Genomic DNA, 20485 nt, shown 5'->3' with positions numbered 1-20485 from the left:
TGACAATCAGCCCCGAAGTCCTACAGAGGCTTCGTGCATCTCTGAGCACTCTTCTGGCCCCCAGGATACAGGGAAGAATAGAACTTCCAACAGGATGAGCAGAGGGGGCCCCCGGAAAGGAGGAAAATGTGTCCTGGGATGTCACACCCACCGCTCCTCTCTGCTCGGCAAGCATGCCACATGCAGAATGGCAAGCGCTATTTAAAGCCACATGACAGCAGGCCTTGCCTGTGTTTAATGACACACAGCCTGCACCTGTCAAACAAGTTTAGTGAGACTTCTCAGGGGAAGCTGCACCACGGGCGGGTGGCGCCTTCTTAAGCTGAGGCCATTCACGCACAAGGTTGGGTGCTCAGCACTCAACTGGCAACACCAGAGTTTCAGGGCCAGGAGTATCCCTGCACCCCTAAGAGCATACCCGAGTGTCACGCTGGCTCCTTCAGATCCCCAAGGCTAGCAATGAAAACACTTTAACGGCACATATGTCAGAGAAAAAAAATTATCTCATGGCTGAAATTACATCACACAAAACAACACAGCAGAGGGAAGTTAGCTTCTGGGGTCGGGTACTGTGGACATAAAAAGGGCCTCAGGGTCTTCCTCATTCGACAAGGGCAAATCCCCTCTTTCTCCCCTTGGAGCCCGAAAGTCTCAAACAAACCACTGGGTGCAGGACCCAGATAAGTATGAGCAGCTGTTTTGACTATCTATCCCCCGCCATTTCCTCACCTCGGAAAAACAAGAGCAAGAACAGTGATCAAACAGGGGCTTGACAATACAGGCCGTCAACCCAGCAAGGCAGCTAGGAGCGGGAGTTCAAGGTCGTTCTTGGTTTTATAGTGAGTTTGTGGTCATCCTGACTATATTAAAGTGGGGGGACTGTGATGATTATAACAACAACAACAACAATAATAATAATAATGAGATTTAGTCACTAACAGAATCACGGTCACTCTGAGTTGAGCCAATGTCCTTTGGAACTCATGCCCCCCTGGGACCTGAGAATCTACTGATTTGAAAATAAGGTCTTTGAAGACAGACTCAAAATCAGAGCAGATAAGGGCGGGCCTACAGCTACACAGAGGGAACAGCACGAAAAGACAGAGGCAGAGGTGCCCACGGGAGCACTCGGGAGGATGTCAGGTGATGTGGGAAAGATGTATCACAGAGGTCGGACTTCAGGAAACTGCTGTAGCTGGGAGAGACAGGAAGCCTCCCTGGATGGCTGGGACAGGGTCCTGCGCACCCTGGGCTGTGGTCGTTGCAGAAGGGGTGTGTAGTAAAGTCCCGCTCTTCAAGCCAGCTGGCAGTGCTGGGCACTAGCACGTGCTAATATTGTCTTGTCATTTTTTTAAAAAATGTTCTTGTTACTTTCTTGTGGGTTTTCCTAAAGAATCGTTTTATTTTTAATTATGTGTATGTGGGGCGGGGATACATATGTATGCACACATGAGGAGCAGTGCCTGCAGAGGCCAGAGGCCTCATCTCTCTGGAGCTGGAATTACAGGAGGCTGTAAACCACCCCACAAGGGTGTGGGGAACCAAACCCAGGGCCACTGCCTGCTCTTCACCTCTGAGCCAGCTCAGCAGCCTGCAAATCCGTGGATTTTGAAACAAGGCCTTGCTGCATAGCCCAGACTGGCTTGAAACTTACTCTGTAGACCAGGCTGGCCTCGAACTTTCTCCAGTTCTCCTGTCTCTGCTGGAATTATGGGTACATTCGCCACACGAGGCTGGTTCTGTTGAAGTCTGAGACAGGGTCTCACTGTGTCAGATTGGCTGGGAACTCGCCGAGTGGCTCAGGCTGCTGGCACTGGCATTGGCCACACTTACTATTTTTAAGATTCCACTTAACTGGAATTTGAATCCCCATCAAGGAGGCAACTAAAATTGGGAGAGGTCCTGCCCCAGCTTCCAGCAAAGTGTCTGCTTAGAGAGGCTGGGGAGACGAGGCTCTGGGTCACCACTCTGGATCCTACCTCATACCACGGGTGTGACCCCACTGTGGCTCCCCAGAATCTAAACCTATGGTCTCAGGACTCAAACCTCAGCTCCCAGATCTATGGCCTCTGGCCTCCCACCTCTACCACACAGGCCTTGGTTCTGAATGGCCCTGTCCCCTATCTGAACTATGACGAGGTTTTGGGTTATCTACCCTCTCCTTCCAGTGCACCCAGTTTTACCCACCAGCTCCCTCCAGGAGTGGCCAAGGGAGGGCCCCTGCAGGGGCCAGTCTGCTCTTAGTACTGGCAAATGCTCCAGGGCTGCAAGGGACAGCCCCTACCAAGGCCACAAAGCCTTTTGAATGACACAGGGGCTCAGTGTGCAAGCTGTCCCTGGACTTCGCCCTTGGGCAAGATTCAGCATAGAGTCCTCTGTGTTTGGAGGTTTTAGAAATACAAAGGCTATTTTTAGTAGCTGTTACTGCCCCTTGGCTCTTCCATTAGTTTCAGAGGCAAATAATTCCATTCCATGTAACTTGATAGGCTCATGCAAGGATTGCTCTCGCCAACAAACACTTATCGAGCATGCCACCACATGCTGTACCCTGCCTGGCTCATTACTGTAAAAAAATAAATAATTTACTTAGCTAATGATCACAAATCCTCTAATTTAATTTGCTCTTAAATGTGTTTAATTTTCTCATAATAGAACCACACACTTGGAAACTAGGCATTTCTGCTGTGTCAGAAACAGGAGGCAAAGAAGTGAAAGAGATATTGGTGTAGTAAGGGCAAGCCTCTGACCAAAACATTCTGAGGCAGAAATGAGAGAGTAGTGAGTTCAAGGCCAGCCTGGGCTATGTGGTGAAGCCACCTCAAAGCACAACAAACAAACAAAACCACAAGCAATGGGGGGGGGGGGGTGAGGTCCCTGACCCACCAGGCTGGAGTACATGAGGCCTTTAAAGAAGAAAGAATAAGGTGGGGATGAGGTCGTCAGAACTTCTATTTATTTATTTGTTTCTTCATTGTTTCCTTTTCTTTTTTTTTATAAGACAGAGTTTCTCTGTGTAGTCCTGGCTGTCCTGGAACTCGTTCTGTAGACCAGGTTGGTCTCGAACCCACAGAGTTCCATCTGCCTCTGCTTCCAGAGTGCTGGGATTAAAGGCATGCGCTACCGCTGCCCAGCCAGAACTTCTTTTTAAATACTAAATCAAGAAGAGATGAAACTAGAATTAAGTACAACGATGGTGCCTGGCTTTTACATGGATGCTAGAGATGCAACTCGGATCCCCTTGGCTTGCATACCAGCATTTTACCCACTGAGTTGTGTCCCCCCCACCCCCAGCCCTGCACTTTTTGAACTTCTTTTTTTTTTAATTTGTTTATTTATTAAGGATTTCTGCCTCCTCCCTGCTACCGCCTCCCATTTCCCTCCCCCTCCCCCGATTTCCTAGAGAAGCTAAATAAGAAGGTGAATCCAAAGACAAACACATAGGCATCCTCCTGAATATTAACCTTCATCAGGCGATGAAAGGAGACAGAGACAGAGACCCACATTGGAGCACCGGACAGAAATCTCAAGGTCCAAATCAGGAGCAGAAGGAGACGAAGCACGAACAAGGAACTCAGGACCGCGAGGGGTGCACCCACACACTGAGACAATGGGGATGTTCTATCGGGAACTCACCAAGGCCAGCTGGCCTGGTTCTGAAAAAGCATGGGATAAATTTGGACTAGCTGAACACTTTTTGAACTTCTAAGACCACAGATAATACTCAGCATGCTTATAGCAGGCAGGCAGCTCACACAGAGGCCCTGAAACTACTTAAGACAGTACACAGAAAGTACCCAAGCTGGGGGAGAATGTTCAGTTGGTACAGGCTTGTTGTCAGCATGTAAAGCTGAGCTCGGGTCCCCAGTACCCACATAAAAGCTGGGTGTAGAGGCTCACACACAACCTCGGTGCTAGGGGCGGGGAGGGGTAGATACTGGGGTTTCCCTGGCTAGCCAGCCTTACCAAAATATCCAGCCCCAGATTCAGGGAAAGACTGTCTCAAAAATAGGGTGGAGGGCCTGGAGAGTTGGCCCAGTGGTGAAGAGCACCGAGTGCTCTTCCAGAGGACCCAGGTCTGACTCCCGACACCCACACGGCTGTTAACAGCCACCTGTAGTTTCAGTCCCAGGGGATCAGATACATTTTTCTGACCTCCATGAGGACCAACCACACATGTGGTGTAAAGACATATATGCAGGGAATACACTCATATTCTTAAAAATAAGAGCAAATAAATAAATAATGTTCATTTATTTGAAAGCAGTTGAGGAAGATAACTGAAGTTGATCTCTGGCCACACACAGGCAGTACATCAAACACACAGAGAGAGAGACTCATAGAGATAGAGAGATCAAGACAGAGAAAGAAATGCATACACAGATACACACAGCCAGACTCATGGACACATGGACACACACACACAATGAAAAAAGAGAGGGGAGTAAATCATGCCTCTGATCTATGGCATCAAAACTGTGGCACAGACCAAGACTCAGCAGCTGACAGTTCAGGGCAGCTGGCCCTCAGCAGGTGTTTGTCAATAAAGCTTTATTGGAACAGAGCTAGACTCATTTGTTTCCACACCACCTATGGTTGCCACAGCACGGTTCAGTGCAACAAAGCCAGCTTGCCCTCTGAAGATGAAATACCAATTAACTGCGCCCTTTACAGAAGACCCCAGGAGTAGATAAAGACTGAGAAGTAAAAGGAACCTGGGCTCAAAGACACAGGCCAATGTTTACAACAGTATAAATTTAAGAAGGAAAACACAAGGTGGCCTTAAGATCACCTCTTGATTAACCAACCCCACCTTGGCCAGAGCCATTGCACAGCTACAGACATCGAGAGACAGGGGATTCAGAAGCAGGCAGGTTCCAGGGGCCTTGTGTGCACCCAAGAAGTCAAAACAGACATGAAATAGCACTCAAAGGTCCAATGAGCCCAAGGCTGGTTCTTCGTGGGACAGATGGGAAGACTGAATTCCTGACTGCCCTGCCCGCTCCCTCAGCTCGGTGGGCACAGACACCTATAATCTCAGCATGCAGGAGCCCGAGGCAGGAAGACAGGGACATTCAAGTAAAGCCTGGGCTACATGGTGAGACCCTGTCTCAAAACAGTGGAGGCAATCAGCTCAGTGGCGCAGCGCTCGCCTGACAATGCAGTAGAACTTGGGTTCAATCCCTAGTGTAGAAAAAAAAAATCCGTCCTCCTGCACAGCGGATGGTTAAGCCCCTGAGGAGCCCCTCCCAGGCAGCCACCTGCCTCCGCTCACAGGAACAAGGTGCCACTTTGAGTTTGATTTCCAGTTTCTTCTCTGGGGCTGTTGTGGGCCCCTAGGGCTCTCTACAATGCGCTCTGTAATGGTGTTTAAAATTAGATGACTCGGACAGTAGGAAATAATAACCGGTAAACAGGGCTACGGTGCGGGCACGCGGCCTCGAAGGGCTCTTTACAGCTGGAGGAATCCAATATCTCCCATCGACCTCACCACTGCTTACTCTGCGTGGCCTTCACCGTGGTCACTTGGTGGATATTTTTATGCCTGTTGTTAAAAAGCTTAACCCACGGGGCGGGCACACGGCTCAGGGTCTCAGTGCTTGGGCAGCCCGCATGAAGCCCTCTGTTCAGTTCTCAGCCTCCCCCTCAGAAGTGTGGCGCTGGAGCCATAGCCAATTTAATCAGACAGAAGCTAAACCTGAGAAACAGGCTTCCATCTTTGCCTAGCACCTTCCGTGGAGGAGGGGCTCAGAGGCTGAGTGTCCATCAAGGCCAAGGTCATGGCTGTCAAGACTTTCATTTAGATACTATCACATCTGACACCTCACAGAAGTCTCCAATAGAGAGTGAGACCTCCAGCAAGAGACTGGGCTTCTCACCTCTCTGAAGGCCTCAGTCTCCCTGTCTATAAAACGGGACTCATTTCAGGCTGAGGAAGGCAACATAGTACTCAGGGCACAAGCGTGGCCTGGCGGCTGGGTTCCCATGAAAGGAAGTGGTGAGAGTGGGTACAGGGGCAGGCATGTGCTTAGGATTCCTGAGAACCCCCTCCCCCGCAACACATCTTTAGTTTTCTCCAAGTAGTGAATGGTGGGACTTCTGTTTAGAGTCAGCATCCCACTGGAAGTGAAGGCCAATGGTCCATGAGAAATCATGAGTCACATAGCACACCCGTGACCCCATCTCCTATGGGTGCTTCTCCTATTGGGCTTGGGGAACATGCAAAGGACACGTGGACTCTGACCAGTCGCAATAAATAATATACTGGTCCCAACCAACTCCTGCAGTGAACCCTTCAAAGCCATGGGCCAGGCAGTGCCTGGGCGCTCCTCCCTAGGAGCCCCTTCCACTCAGGGAGTCTCCTCCCTTTAATCTTTCATGGTGACCACTCCTTGACCCTGCTTACTTTACTCTGAGCACCAAACAGCAAATCAAGACACTACTGACCTATGTCAACTTTGGTGACCATCATTGTCTAGCACCGAACTTCCTAGGTTGAGGTCACCAAGAACAAGAAAGGTTCCATTGACCCCACCCCACCCCCCAAAAAACCCACAGCAGGGGCTGGAGCGATGAGACGGCTCCACACACAGCTGAGCGCGCTGGCTGCTCTTCCATAGGAAGGCAGAGGCAGCTGGTTTTCTATGGATGTGAGGCCATGCTGTTCTATTTAGTGAGTTCCAGGCCAGCCAAGTCGACACTGGGAGATCCCATTTAATGAAAGGAAGAAAAGAAGGAAGAAAGAAAGAAAGAAAGAAAGAAAGAAAGAAAGAAAGAAAGAAAGAAAGAAAGAAAGAGGGAGGGAGGGAGGGAGGGAGGGAGGGAGGGAGGGAGGGAGGAAGGAAGGAAGGAAGGAAGGAAGGAAGGAAGGAAGGAAGGAAGGAAGGAAGGAAGGAACTGGGAATGCAGCCCAGGGTCTAGAGCTGGCCTAGCCGGGCTCTCTCATGAGCTCTAGAGAGAGGCCAGCTGTGGGCGAGTGTAGAAGCCGCTGTTGACATTTATTTGATGGTGTGCTGGGTCTGTGGGTTCTGACCACCATCACAGGGTCAGGAAGGGGACATCACATCTGGGGTTTCCCTGTTCTGAGAACTCAGAGTCTCATACCAGATGAATACAACCATCTGGACAACACCAACCCCAGACTCCAGCCATGGGCGTGATGGTGCAAGTCTGCTATCCCAGCCTGGGGGATGGAGGTGGGGGAGGGAGGAGTGAAGATGGTGGGGGGGGGTGGGCAACAGAAGGATCACACGACTTGCTGGCCCAGCCTAGCAGAATCACTGAGTTCCAGGGGAACCTTGTCTCTAAAAATAGTGCGCGGCACCTGAGGGACACCACCTGAGGTTGACCTCAGAACACGTGCCGACACAGGCGCATGCACACCCCTTGAGGAAGACGCTAGCAAGCCAGAACTTCATGTCTCTGCACAGTCTGCATTTTATTAGCTCAACTGGGACAGATTCAACTCTGTATAATTCCCCTACTTAGGGACACGAGTCAGCGACTTTTAGAATATTCTGAATGTGTGACCACCACCACCATCAACTTAAAAACATTCTCCTGACCCCCAAGCACCTATAGCACTCACTCCCTAGCCCCCAGCCTCCAAGGACCACTTGTGTACCTTTGGGCTCTATTAATTTGCCTACTCTGGATTTTCCATCCCATAATATTTGTCCTTTTGTGAATGGATTCTCAGCGTATTCCAGATTCACCCATGTTGCAGCATATACCAATGTTCCTTCCCTTTTCACTGCTGTAGACTATTTCCTCTTGTAGATATATCACTTTCTTCCTCCCCATTATCAGTTAATGGCCCTGGGGTTGTTTCTATTCTATGGTTATTATGAATAAGGAATACAAATGGAAACCCTATGTTCACATTCCAGTGCTGATCGAGCCAGCTCCCAGCTTTAAAAACTATAGATATAGTTATGCATGTTATTTTATGTATATAATATATAAACATATATAATTATATATTATACATTAATATTTGACTTAGGATATTAATATGTATTTATAATATAATTATATTGCAATTAATATATTATATTGTTATATATGGTATTTATATAAAATTTTAAAAAATATACGCATATATTCTTCTCCCAAAAGAGTCTGTCAACGAGAACATTAGAGTGGCATAAAATCAGATTTCTATGAGAGCAAACTAAATAATTGTAGAAATGTATCCTTGCAATGAGGCCCAAGCAAACAAATAAAACAAAAACACCAGCAGCTGCATACAATAAGATTAAAATTCTGTGTGTGCTGCTCCAACAAAATCTCAAATCATTAAAATCTCATTATACTAATAACATGTCTCCTGCATACATTTCAGGACAACACTCTCCCCCTGGCAAAATGCTTTCAGACAGCCACACCGGAAGTTAGAAAGTGTCCTTGCTGTCCCCAAGAGAGGTACGTGTTCCCATCTCATCTCTGTAGAAGCCCACACCTGGACCAAGTTACCCTGGGAAAGAGATGACAGACATGAGCCCTGGGTACCCAGCTCCAGTCCCTGCTGGCTCCCCATTCAAGCCTTCCCATGGGAAAGGGCTACCCAAATGTGCCATGCTGGATGGTCCCATTGCATTGTTATTGCTTCCACCCATCCAATGACGAGCCTTTTCCTCGCCTCTGGCATTTCTTCTCTGTCCAATGGGCAGAGTGGGAAGGTGTGGTAAATTGAAAGATAATGCCCCCTATAGGCTCATAAGGAATGGCACTATTAGGAGTGTGCTCCTGGGAACTGGTTTTGAGGTCTCAGATGCTCAATCCAGGCCTAGTGTGACAGTCTCTTCCTGCTGCCTGCAGATCAAGATATAGAACTTTCAGATACTCCTTCAGCACCATGTCTGCCAGCTTGCTACCATGATTCTTGCCATGATGTTCATGGACTAACCACTGAACTGTAAGCCAGCCCCAATTAAATGCTTTCTTTATAAGATAGTGTCTCTTCACAGCACTAGAAACCCTAAGACAGGAGGGGTGGCAATGGGCTGACTGGGGATGACATGCTAACAGAAAGGTGTTGGCACCTGTGTGGCTCATGTGACCCCCCCCAAGGCCTTATGTTAAAATCCACAAGCTGTGGAAACACATAAAGACCCCCTGACCCTCTGCAGGAGGCCAAGGCTGACATTTCCCCCTCTCTCATCTCTGGATCCAGGCAGCGGTCACTGGTGTCCCATGACTGTGTTGAGAAATTATCAGAGATAAAGACTTAAAACCACACAGACATACGACCCTGGAGTCCCGGACGTCATAAGTCTAAACCCAAGCTGTCTTCAGGGCCGAAGCCCTCGGGAGAAGCTCCACGTGGTGTTCTAGCTTCTGCAGCCCCCCACACCCACACCCACAGCACTGCGAATCCTCAGCTCTGCTTCCCTCAGCAGCTCCCTCTCTGGCTGCCCTCCCACTCTCCTCCAACAAGAACCTGTGGGCCTGGGAACAGCGCAGTGGCAGGACACTTGCCTGGCATGTGAGAGATCCCGGGTTTGATCCCCAGTGGTGAAAAAAGAAAGAAGAAAAATAAGCAAAAGGAAATGGGGTAAGGGGGGGAGGAGGGGCCAATGAGAGGGCTCAGCAGTTAGAGGTGACTGCTAACAAGCCTGACAACACACAGACACACAGACATCCATACATAAATGCACACACAGAGACACACACACATATCCATGCATAAATGCACACACAGAGACACACACACACACATTCATACATAAATGCACACACAAAGACACACACATACATACATAAATGCACACACGGAGACACACATATCTATACATAAATGCACACATGGACACACACACATACATAAATGCACACACAGAGACACACATACACACATCCATACATAAATGCACACAGAGACACATCCATACATAAATGCACACACAGAGACACACACATCCATACATAAATGCGCACACATACACATACATACATAAATGCACACACAGAAACACACACAAACACACATCCATACATAAATGCACACACAGAGACACACATACACACATCCATACATAAATGCACACAGAGACACATCCATACATAAATGCACACAGAGACACATCCATACATAAATGCGCACACAGAGACATACACATACATACATAAATGCACACACAGAAACACACACAAACACACATCCATACATAAATGCGCACACAGAGACATACACATACATACATAAATGCACACATAGAGACACACACATCCATACATCTATACATAAATGCACACACAGAGACACACACATCCATACATAAATGCGCACACAGAGACATACACATACATACATAAATGCACACACAGAAACACACACAAACACACATCCATACATAAATGAGCACACAGAGACATATACATACATACATAAATGCACACACGGAGACACACATATCTATACATAAATGCACACATGGACACACACACAAACACACATCCATACATAAATGCACACACAGAGACATACACATACATACATAAATGCACACACAGAAACACACACATCTATACATAAATGCACACACAGAGACGCACACATACATACACTACAAGTATGGATCCCTATAACCCCTCCTTTAAAAGATGATGTTAGTTAAAAAGAAAAGCAAGAGGAGGAGAACAGCAACAAATTAAGCTTAGTGCAGATGTCCCTCAAGTCCCCTTGATACTAAAATAGTCACCTACACTACACAGGCTGAACTTGGAGGCCGCTCCATCCGGGTATTCAAAGCCTAGGCCTGGGGGTTCCAGCTCCCTGCAGTAACCGGAGCCTTAGCCATTGAGCAGGAAACTCTGGGTCACTGAACTAGACAGCTGCTTCCAGAAACCTCTCAACTTAAGCACAGGGTGCACACAAGCACTCGGAGATAAAAAATCTCTGCAGCCTCTTTAACTTGTCGATAATTTACTATTAAAGCCTAGATTCTTGAGATGAGTGAAGTTTTAGATGAGAAGAAGGATAAAGAGTGGCACTCTTGAAAAAAGAATAAACTCCCAAGGTGGCGCTGCCTGGCCAAGCCCGAGTGCAGAATGTGGGCCGGCTGACCAGCCAAGAAGCAGCAAACAGCAAAGTCAAGGTCGGCATTTCAGAAGCTCTAAGCTTGAAGACCCCTGTGCTCAACAACCAACACACACACAAGTCTAAGAAAGAGCCCCAGCCGGCACTCATTCCTTTTCTGCTCTTGGCTATGACTATGCTGTGGTCAGCCTAAGGCTCCCTTGCCTCTCTGGCTGGGCTGACAGCCGCTGGAAAGACCAGCATAGGATTCCATAGTATCTGCCGTTATGCTGGCTTGCTGCCTGCAATGCAGACCACAGGGGCAGAGCAAAGGCTCCCGTGAGAGGGCTTCAGGGTCACAGTGGCTGGAGACAATGTGTTCAGCTTTCTCTGTCAACTTGACACACTGTAACTGCCCGGTTAGATTGTCAGTGAGGGAGTCTCTAGATAAGACTGGCCTGTGACTGTGTCTGTGTGGGACTGTCTGTGTTTGGGGACAGTGAGTGCCTGCATGGATTAAGTGTGCCTGGTGCCCTGGGATATCAGAAGAGGGTGTCAGAGCCTCTGGAACTGGTGTTACAGATGGTTATGAGCTACCATGAGAGTGAAGAGAATCAAACCCAGTCCTCCGAAAGAGCAGCCTGTGCTCTTAACCACGGAACCAGCGGCACAGGCCGCTCTATGCCTGCAGAGCAGTGTGTTCACAACCTGTGGGCCGTGACCCCTTGGGGTTGAAAGAAGCTTTCACAGGGGTCACCTAAGATCATCCAAAAACACAGCTATTACATTATGATTCATAACAGTAGCAAAATTACAGTTATGAAGTAGCAATGAAATAATTACACGGTTGAAGGTCCCCACAAGGTAAGGAACTGTATGAAAGAGTTGCAGCATTCAAAGGCTGAGAACCACTACCGTAGGGGAGCGTCTTGGTCGCCTTAATTGATGTAGGAGGACTCAGCCTCAGAGTGGGCAGTACCATTCCCTGGCTCAGAGTCTTTGAGGACTAAGGACTAAGCCCACTCGCATTCTCTTTCTGTTGTTATCTGGGTGTGGCTAGAGCTGCTTCCAGTCCCTTCGTTGACTTCCCAGCAACTACGGCCATAACCGGCGGCTGTGACTGGATCCGTGTATTGTGTCTGTCGGGGTGTTTTCCAGAGCAACAAGAATGCACTCCTCTAGGCAGAGACTTCTTTAGCTGCCCCAGCATCCAGCCAGCTGCCAGGTAGAGCTCTGAAGGTCTGGGATAGGACAGCCAGAGTCATCGAAAAGGTGGGAGCCCCAGAAAAGGTTTCTGTTCCAGCGAGGCTATTAACACAGGTGGGGAGACACTTGGTTCCCACCCCCGATTCTCCCAGGCTCCGACACACCCTCAGAAGTCTGCAATAGAACTAAGTTTGTTCGGAAGCGGAAACCCACTCGGCCCCTCGCTCTACCACCAGACCGAAAGGGCCCCTTGCCAGCACTCATCATAAGTGACACAGCTTAGCAGCCACCCTGTGCTGACAAGGCTTATCGTCCCCTTCCGCAAATCCTATGGAAGATACTGCTCTGGCTTCAGGATGGCAGACACTGAGACTGGTAGAGAGGAAGTCACCTAGACAAGCGGGAAGCACCTGTATTGCGCACCCCCACAATACTGCCCTTGATGCCCCACAAGCTGCATCACTACAGACCAACTAGAACCAACTGAGCTGCACAACCCTGGCATCCATCTGCCTCCATTCAACGACATAAGCATGGAGGCGAGATCCCACAGACAACACATAAATGGGGGGGGGGTCCCCACGAAACAAGCACACTTGGCCAGGGCTGGTGCTACGTGCTCTAGATGCAAATTCCTCCTCGGTCTGTATTTGTTCCTAACCAGAAGACCCACTTTGGAATGTGTGTTACTGAGAATTAATGATCCAGAAGCCTGCAATGGATTGCTCATGTCTGCACTCTCTTACCCCAACAGCCATTAGCGTAGACAAGATTAACACCATCCAGCCAACTCGAGTTTATATTCCACTTCATATGACTGGGATGTTTTCCAGCCCAAACGTGCTCTCATTAGGCATTTACTTTCCTAAAAAGCGAAGCCCACAGCCAATGCAAAGGGAAGAAACTGTCTTCTTCGAGTGCGGTTTTTCTGTGATGAATCACGCATTTGCCGAGAAGAAAATAGCTAGGTAACAGGGAGCTGACCTTGGGCAGCCACGGCCGGGTGGAATCAATCAAAAGAGCACTTTAGAACCAGCACAGCAGGTGTTGGCCCACTTACGCTGTCTAAACATCCCTTAATTATTCTGAGGACTGGACGGGGAGCAACGGGGTGAGCAGCTTCGAGTGTTCGGTAAATGCTAATTCCACAAAGGTGAGATGGGAATTGAAAGCAGAGCACCTCCAAGGCTCGTTGGGTTGGGTGGATGGTTGACCGGATCCTTCTGAAGAAACCATGACTGCACTGTGGGAGACTCACGGAGTTAGAAGAGAAGATAAAGCCTCGCTCAGAAAGGTAGAGAATGAAAGAGGCACCGTTCTCAGGGTCAAGAGGCACCTCTTGCTCTGCGGAAGCTGGTTCCCAAGAGATCTTGGGAAGCCGCCAAGAAAAGCACTCGCTAGAGATGGAGGCACACCCACAGACCATAAAACACACGAGAACCCTTGGAGGAAGACCTGGACTCAATTTTATGATCAGAAAAACAATGATGAGAAACCTGATGAGGCCACATGCAGCTCCCATGAAAGCCCCTCATGTCCTCTCAGAGAGATTCTCCAAGTCCCAGGGGAATTGTCGCTCCTGGATCTGGAAGCATCAGAGAAAAAGGTGACAGACAGCTGGCTGCGTACTGGGGACCTCAGCTCAGAGATGGGGAGGCTGGAGAGTGACTGAGGACACAGGAGCTGAAAGCCCAGACCAAACTGGACCTTTCTTTCTTTCTTTCTTTCTTTCTTTCTTTCTTTTTTTTTTTTTTTTTTTTTTTGGTTTTTCGACACAGGGTTTCTCTGTGGTTTTGGAGCCTGTCCTGGAACTAGCTCTTGTAGACCAGGCTGGTCTCGAGCTCACAGAGATCCACCTGCCTCTGCCTCCCAGGTGCTGGGATTAAAGGCGTGTGCCACCACCGCCAGGCTAAACTGGACCTTTCTTCCTGGACAAGGAGCTGCCTCCTTCCCAGAAGATGACCTGCTTACTATGTAGGGAAGCAAAGGGATGAAGCTCTGCTTCGTGGTACCGCAAGAGCTCAGCATATTCACAGCCTTGGCTTCCATCCCCAGTACCCCATCCGGGTTTGTAGAAAGGCTTTGTGGGCCAGTTTCTCGTCATTGGCAGGGTCTCTAGAGCCTAACAGCCCCTTGTTCCTCTTTCTTTCCACTAGAACATTCTAGAAAGCACAGGATACACACCCCCATTCCTCACCTGCTGACATCCACCTGCTCCTTCCTTTCTTCCTACCCCACTGAGGCTGTGAGACTCCACCTACATACACCATACCAACTTCCTCACTGTCCACTCCACACCGTGGCCTGCAGGGCCTTTAATGACTGTCACCCAAATAGGTTGGTCACTCTTGCTAAACCCCAGAACCGGCCTCTGTGGCTGACCATGGCCCCACATGCCAGACCACAGCCCAGTCACAAGGCGGCCCCCTGCGACTTCCCCAGAAGGGCCTGGTTGAGGGGTCTTCTCTGGGGACTTTTCCCCTTCCTCTAACTAATTTAGAGTTATTTTTTGCTCTCACAGTGGAAGATATGTCCTGGTTAGGTTTCATTGTCAAGTTGACACAACCTGGGTGAGAGAGAACCTTCATTGAAGAACTACCTCTATCAGATTGACCCGTGGCCCTGTCTGTGAGAGAAAGGTCTGAATGGATGATGGACAGGGGAGGGCTAGGGCTCTGTGTGAGCTTGCTGACCAAGAGCCAGCAAGTGAGCCAATAAGCAAAGCTCCTCTGTGGCTCCTGCTTTAGTTCCTGCCCCAGCTTCTGTCAATGACACACTGTGACTGGGACGTATGAGCCAGATGAACCCTTTCCTCCCTCAAGATGCTTTTGGTCAGGGTTTTGACACAGTAACAGAGAAGCAAACTAGACTAGGCCACTAGCTCCAGCTGGGACCCCAACCCCTCAAATCTAGCAGTGTATCCCCAAGATCTCCACATCTAATCACCCCTCCCTGACCAGGCCTTGCTATCCTAAGTATGGGGCTGAGCCAGGTTGGCTCCTGAGGTCCCCAGTATACAGCCAGCTGTCTGTCACCTGCTTCAGGTCTAGGAGCAACACTCCCTTTAGGGTCTGCGCCTCAGGGAACAGTGGCTTCCCCTCCCTTTTTTCTACTTGGACCCACTGGGATGTGGGAGAATTTGGTCACATTTCCTTTCTTCTTTCAGGGCACTGAGTAATTTCAGAAGTGTGTGGCTGGGGCCACAGCTCGGTGCGTGGAATGCTCGCCCACTTGTCCAGCACGCACAAGGCAGAGGGTTGGATTCTCAGCACCATGAGAGCCCCACACAGTGGCCCAATGACCACATGGAGGAAACTTAGTTGTGAGTGAAGGAAACCAGTATGAAAAGCCACACACACTTGGATTCCACTCATGATTCTAGGAACGACAAAACGTGGAGGTTGTTAAGAAAAACAAAAATTCAAGAATTTAGGGGCCTTGGGGAAGGGAGGGTCAGACAAGCAGTGCAGAGAGGAAAGGGTCTTGGGACAGTAGCACTGTCAGGTAACCAGGCAGAAGGGATCCTTCATTCCACACTGTCCCAGCACTCAGGATGAGAGCAACCTCACTGTCAACTATGGGCTTTGAGACAGAAGCTTAAGTTGGTTTAGGTCTGAGATGAAGTTTCACACTGCCTGGAAGAATTGAGGGGGGTTGGGTGTACACTCCAGACTTTACTCCATTCTTCTAGGAATCAAAAGTGCATGCAAACAGACAGACAGACAGGTAGATAGTTGCCTGATACACAGATTGACAGATAATATAGATAACTGATAAAGTAGAGAGTTGATAGATGATAGATTGTCTAACTGTAAAGTATTAATGTGTTAAACATTACATATGTGTGTCTTAAGGCAGCTGGGGACAAGAAACCTCTTGTCTACTCCACTCATGGTCTGGTGGCCCCGGGCTCTCTGAGAAACCCCAACACTGGTCCCTGGGGAGTGGTGTGTGCCGTTAGAAGACTGTCCCAGAAGCAGAAGGGCCTCTTGGGGAGTTGAACCTTAAGTTGTCCCTTATCACTAGAGGACAGCTGTGTCTCAGATCTAAACAGCTGCAGTTACCGTCCCGGCTCCATCCTTGAACCTCTGGGCCTTCCCTCCTGCAGTCACAGGGGACCCTGTGTGGGACATCTTTCTTCTGTACCTACCCTCCTCCATACCCTGACCTCCAGAGGTTGTAAGCAGCCTCCTGACCTCTCTGGGCACAGACTCAGGTTCCCCATGGGGAAGCCTGAGTGTTGTAGGCGTTCCCTTCCGTTTTCCAATGTGCACAGTTAGTCACACTTCCCTTTTGTGACCAGATCACCCCGCGCAACTATAGTGCCTCCACTGGACTGAATCACGCCCTGCTCATTCTTAGACATTTCCTGTGCTGGGCACCCTAGCACGCCCCACCTCCTACCCCTATCTCGTAGAACGTGACAGAACATGTGTCCCCTCTTTGCTACTCTGCTAGGCCGGGTGGAGTTAAATGTCCATATGTCCCCAAACCTTGAACTTCACCAGCCATCCCCTCCCTACTTCCGAGGTCCTCAGGAAATGTCCAGAGTCCACCCTGGATGTTCTGACGAAAGAGAAGAAACAGTGTTTGGCTGTCAGGCTGGAAAGCCCCCATGCCCTCCCCCTGGTCATTCCCCAGCAGGCATCCATGCATAAGCTCCCACAGCCCAAAGTCGAGGCTAAGAGCAGTCAGGAGGGCCAGTTGCCAAGGCAACAGGTCTGCAGAAATACTGGCAGCTCTCAACGCTCAATTATTCAAGACCTCATTACACAGTCTTCACATTGGCCCCTCCGTTCCTTCTCCACTCCCCACATGGAAGCCATTCAGCCTTTCCAAGGCTGGTCTTTCCCTCCATTCTTGCCTCAGAAACTAGTTGGGGTTTGTGGCTTTCTGGTTATAAGGGGAACAGGTATTCCAACCTTGAGAACCAAGGCAGGATGGCAACACCAGCAGAAGCAGCAGGCAGAGGGAGGTGCTGCTGGGGTTCTGGGTGCATTTAAACTGGGCCAGACTGGTCCTCTGTCTTCTGAACATTATATGTCTCATACAAGCAAGCTGAGAAGCACCTAGATAGGATCGGAAACTGAGGCCAGCTCATTAATTGACTTGTGCATCCCTCGTGTTCCAATAGTGTTAATTACCACCTCAGAAAAGTTGTAACAGCAGGGAAGAGGCAGCTCAGGTGGCAGAGTGCTTGCTTGCACGAGGATAGGACTTCTATCCCCAGCACTGATGGTTTTTAAAAAGCCAAAAGCCAAGTGCTGCTCACCTGTAATCTCAAGTCAGAAGAGGTAAAGACAGAGGACCTTGGGGTTTGCTGGTCCAAGTCAAAGAGCTCCAGGTTCAGTGAGAGACCTTGCCTCAAAAAACAAGATGGAACCAAGCGTAGTAGCACATGCCTTGAATCCCAGTACTCAGAAGGCAAGACCAGGTTGGTCTGTTTCAAGCCAGCCTGGTCTATACAACAAGTTCTAGGCTAGCCAGGGTAGACAGACAGAGATAGAGAAATGGATGGACTTATAGATGATAGATAGATAATGAGGAACATTGAAGAAGATACCCAGCATGACCTCCAGCCTGTACATGTATGTGCACACACATAGAACACACAGAAACTGTAACCATTCACACCCTTATGCGGGTTTTTCTATAAAAGATTTTTTTTTTATTAGGTTTCATCCCCAACATCACCCCGCCCGTTCCTGGGCCCTCTGACAATTACAGCTTAGGATCATGGGACTTTCCATCGACTTCCACATTATGACATCAATTCCCAGGGCCCTGAAGGATTGAGCCTCCCCTCTACTTTTGAAGGTCTGGACAGTACATCAGATACACAGAGATGGTAAACCACGAGCCGGTGGCAACATACGTGCAGTTCCTGATACGGGAAGGCTGAGGCAGGAGGATCACCTAAATCCAGGACTTTGAGTCCAGACTTGGTGGCATAGCATAACCACAACCCAAGCAAACAAAACCAGACAATGGAATGAACAAAGGTCCATTGTGGTCCTAGCTTGTGAGATGAAGAGAACAGACTTCTAGGCAGGATCACAATGATTATACTACACCAGCCAGGTCAGGGAGACAACCACACATCTCATTTAGAAGACTTGATAGAAAAGAATGCTACGCAGGTCAACGTGGAGGGTGTGCAACAGGGGAGGGGGAGAGGAGAGGAGAGACGAGACACAGACCAGGACTTCATGCCCTCAGGGAACTAGACAATCTAGTTTGATAAAGGGCTCTGTGGGGTTGAAGACCTGGAGAGGCAAGTCTGGGCAGTGTGTGGGAGCCACAGGATCTTCGCGGGTTCTGTCAAAGTGTAAGTAGTACCACACTTCCAGACAAGCGCTACATCTCCCTACATGCCTTGCCTTTCAAGATGCCTCGAAAGGCCAGAGTGAGCCTGCCCATAATTTACGGCCTGAAGGCTCCTTTAAGTGTAAATACATCACCCTGTCCTTTGGGCCCAGGGGGTGATTGTTAGCCTCCTGGGACTGTCTTATCCCTGAAGGCTCAGAAAGGCTATCTAGGAGGCAGCTTGCCTCCTGCAGCTAGAGGAGACCCTCTAGGCAGCCTAACAGATGAACCCTGGGCGGCTAATCCCCAGGAAGTGCTACCTGCCTTTTCTCTCAGCAAGCTCCTCCCATTCCTGGTGAGCGCCTGGAACCTCAGCCCCAAGGGCAAGAGCCTCCAGGCCAAAACAATAGAGGTCGAAAAGTCTTGCAAGGGAGGGCTAGGAACTGCGGGGGACGCTTAAGGCACCGGCCAGGGAGCAAAAGTTACGTCCCTTGAAATTCTGTTTTTTAAAAGTTTAAAAAGTAAAAAGAAAAAAAAAGTTTAAAAAGTAAAAGGATATTGTTCTCAAATTACTTTTCTGCGCAAGGGGTATGATTGGGGGGCGGGGGGGTGGGGAGCTCGTGGCCTGGTTCCAGGCTTCCCAGGCTCCTGGCCTGTGTATCTTGTGCCCTTTCACTGACTCCCAGTTTGGGGACTAAGCCACGCGTGCAGGCATCAAGCAGTCAGCAGCCCGTTCTCATTACGCATGTGTCCAATCACTGCGACGAGAATGTCTCAGGACAAGGGTGGACACGGGAACCATAGCCTGCTCGGGTCTGTGTCCAGAGCAGGACTAACGTCCTGGGCACCGGGCCAGCTCTGCAAAGGTCGCAGGGACAGGGACAGGCCTGTCGCAGAGGTTGCGGACAGTGCAGCCTAGCCTAGCATTGGCGCCGCCAGGGCGAGTAGAGAGCGGACACCCGAGGGACAGAGCTGGCAGCCGGCTGGCGCCAAGAGAACACGGGGGCGCACTCACCCTCCCTGGTCTTCTTCTTCCTCGCCAGTGTGCCGCCCAACTTGCCCAGGAAAGATTCGTCCTTCTTCATCTTGGGGGCCCGCGGGGTGGGCGATCGTGGTGGCGCGGAGGACATATGGGAGTGCGCGCCACCCACCGCCGGCCGGGGAGTGGCCAGGAGGGCGCGGCCGCGGCTTCCCCGCCCCTGCCTACTGACCTCGAGGTCCCGCTGCTACCACTGAGCTCCCCCTGAGCTCCCGCTCACAACGCAGCCGGACCCTGCGCGTGGTGCCAGGCACCACCGACCCCCTTTTGTGCGGCCTCAGCTTGTTGGAAGCCCAGAATCAATTAGTCCCACAAATGTGTAAAGTCAGCTGTTGAGTCTCGGCCAGGATCCCGGCATCCCTTATTGGGTCGATGCTTGGGGTGTAATGGGTGCCCTTGTGGGACAGTGCCCTAACACACAGTGACCCTTCCCCCAAGGCAAGCTCAGCCAAAGACTTCCACGGGAGCCACCTACCAGCTCCCAGGGGGCCGAGGGTCAGGAAGAGCACCTGGAGGAAGAACAAAGGCTCAGGGAAGGATGTTAGGTTAACAACATGGCCAGGTTTTGAGTTCACCAAATTGACTGTCGTTGACCTGGGAACAGAAGATGATGAACAGGAATGAAGCCAGGCAGGGAAGTTTACTAGGAGGAAAGTGAAAGGGTTTCTAGGGACTTTGAGGGCAGAAGCAGCGTGAGAGCCGAGGCAGGCGCAGGCCGAGGGAGAACCAATGGCCTGTGGTTGGAGGAGGAGGGTGGGTGCGCGGTGCAGCTGAGATAGGAGCTATCAGGACCTGGGCTGGAGTGAAGCTGCCCCACCTAATCATAGCGTCGGGATGAGGGTGGCTCCCTGGGGTGGGGGGTGGGGTGGGGATGGTTCCCTCTCCCTTTGTGCAGGCTCCAGAGCCTCACTCCCTCT

General features: G+C 50.0%; 1 protein-coding gene across 1 annotated transcript in view; it reads right to left on the bottom strand.

The window, feature by feature from the left end:
* The window catches only part of Parvb (parvin beta), a 79957-nt gene extending 60084 nt beyond the window's left edge, over positions 1 to 19873 (bottom strand). Inside the window, exon 1 of the mRNA XM_075960204.1 lies at positions 19545 to 19873. Within this exon, the coding sequence (XP_075816319.1) occupies positions 19545 to 19659 (115 nt within the window). The 5' untranslated portion in view covers positions 19660 to 19873. The remainder of the gene's footprint in view (positions 1 to 19544) is intronic.
* Positions 19874 to 20485: the final 612 nt, after the last annotated feature.

The sequence above is a fragment of the Microtus pennsylvanicus genome, chromosome 2, assembly GCF_037038515.1.
Source record: "Microtus pennsylvanicus isolate mMicPen1 chromosome 2, mMicPen1.hap1, whole genome shotgun sequence".
Lineage (NCBI taxonomy): Eukaryota > Metazoa > Chordata > Mammalia > Rodentia > Cricetidae > Microtus > Microtus pennsylvanicus.
Note: the sequence above shows the minus strand (reverse complement) of the source record. Positions and strands in the feature narration are given on the sequence as shown.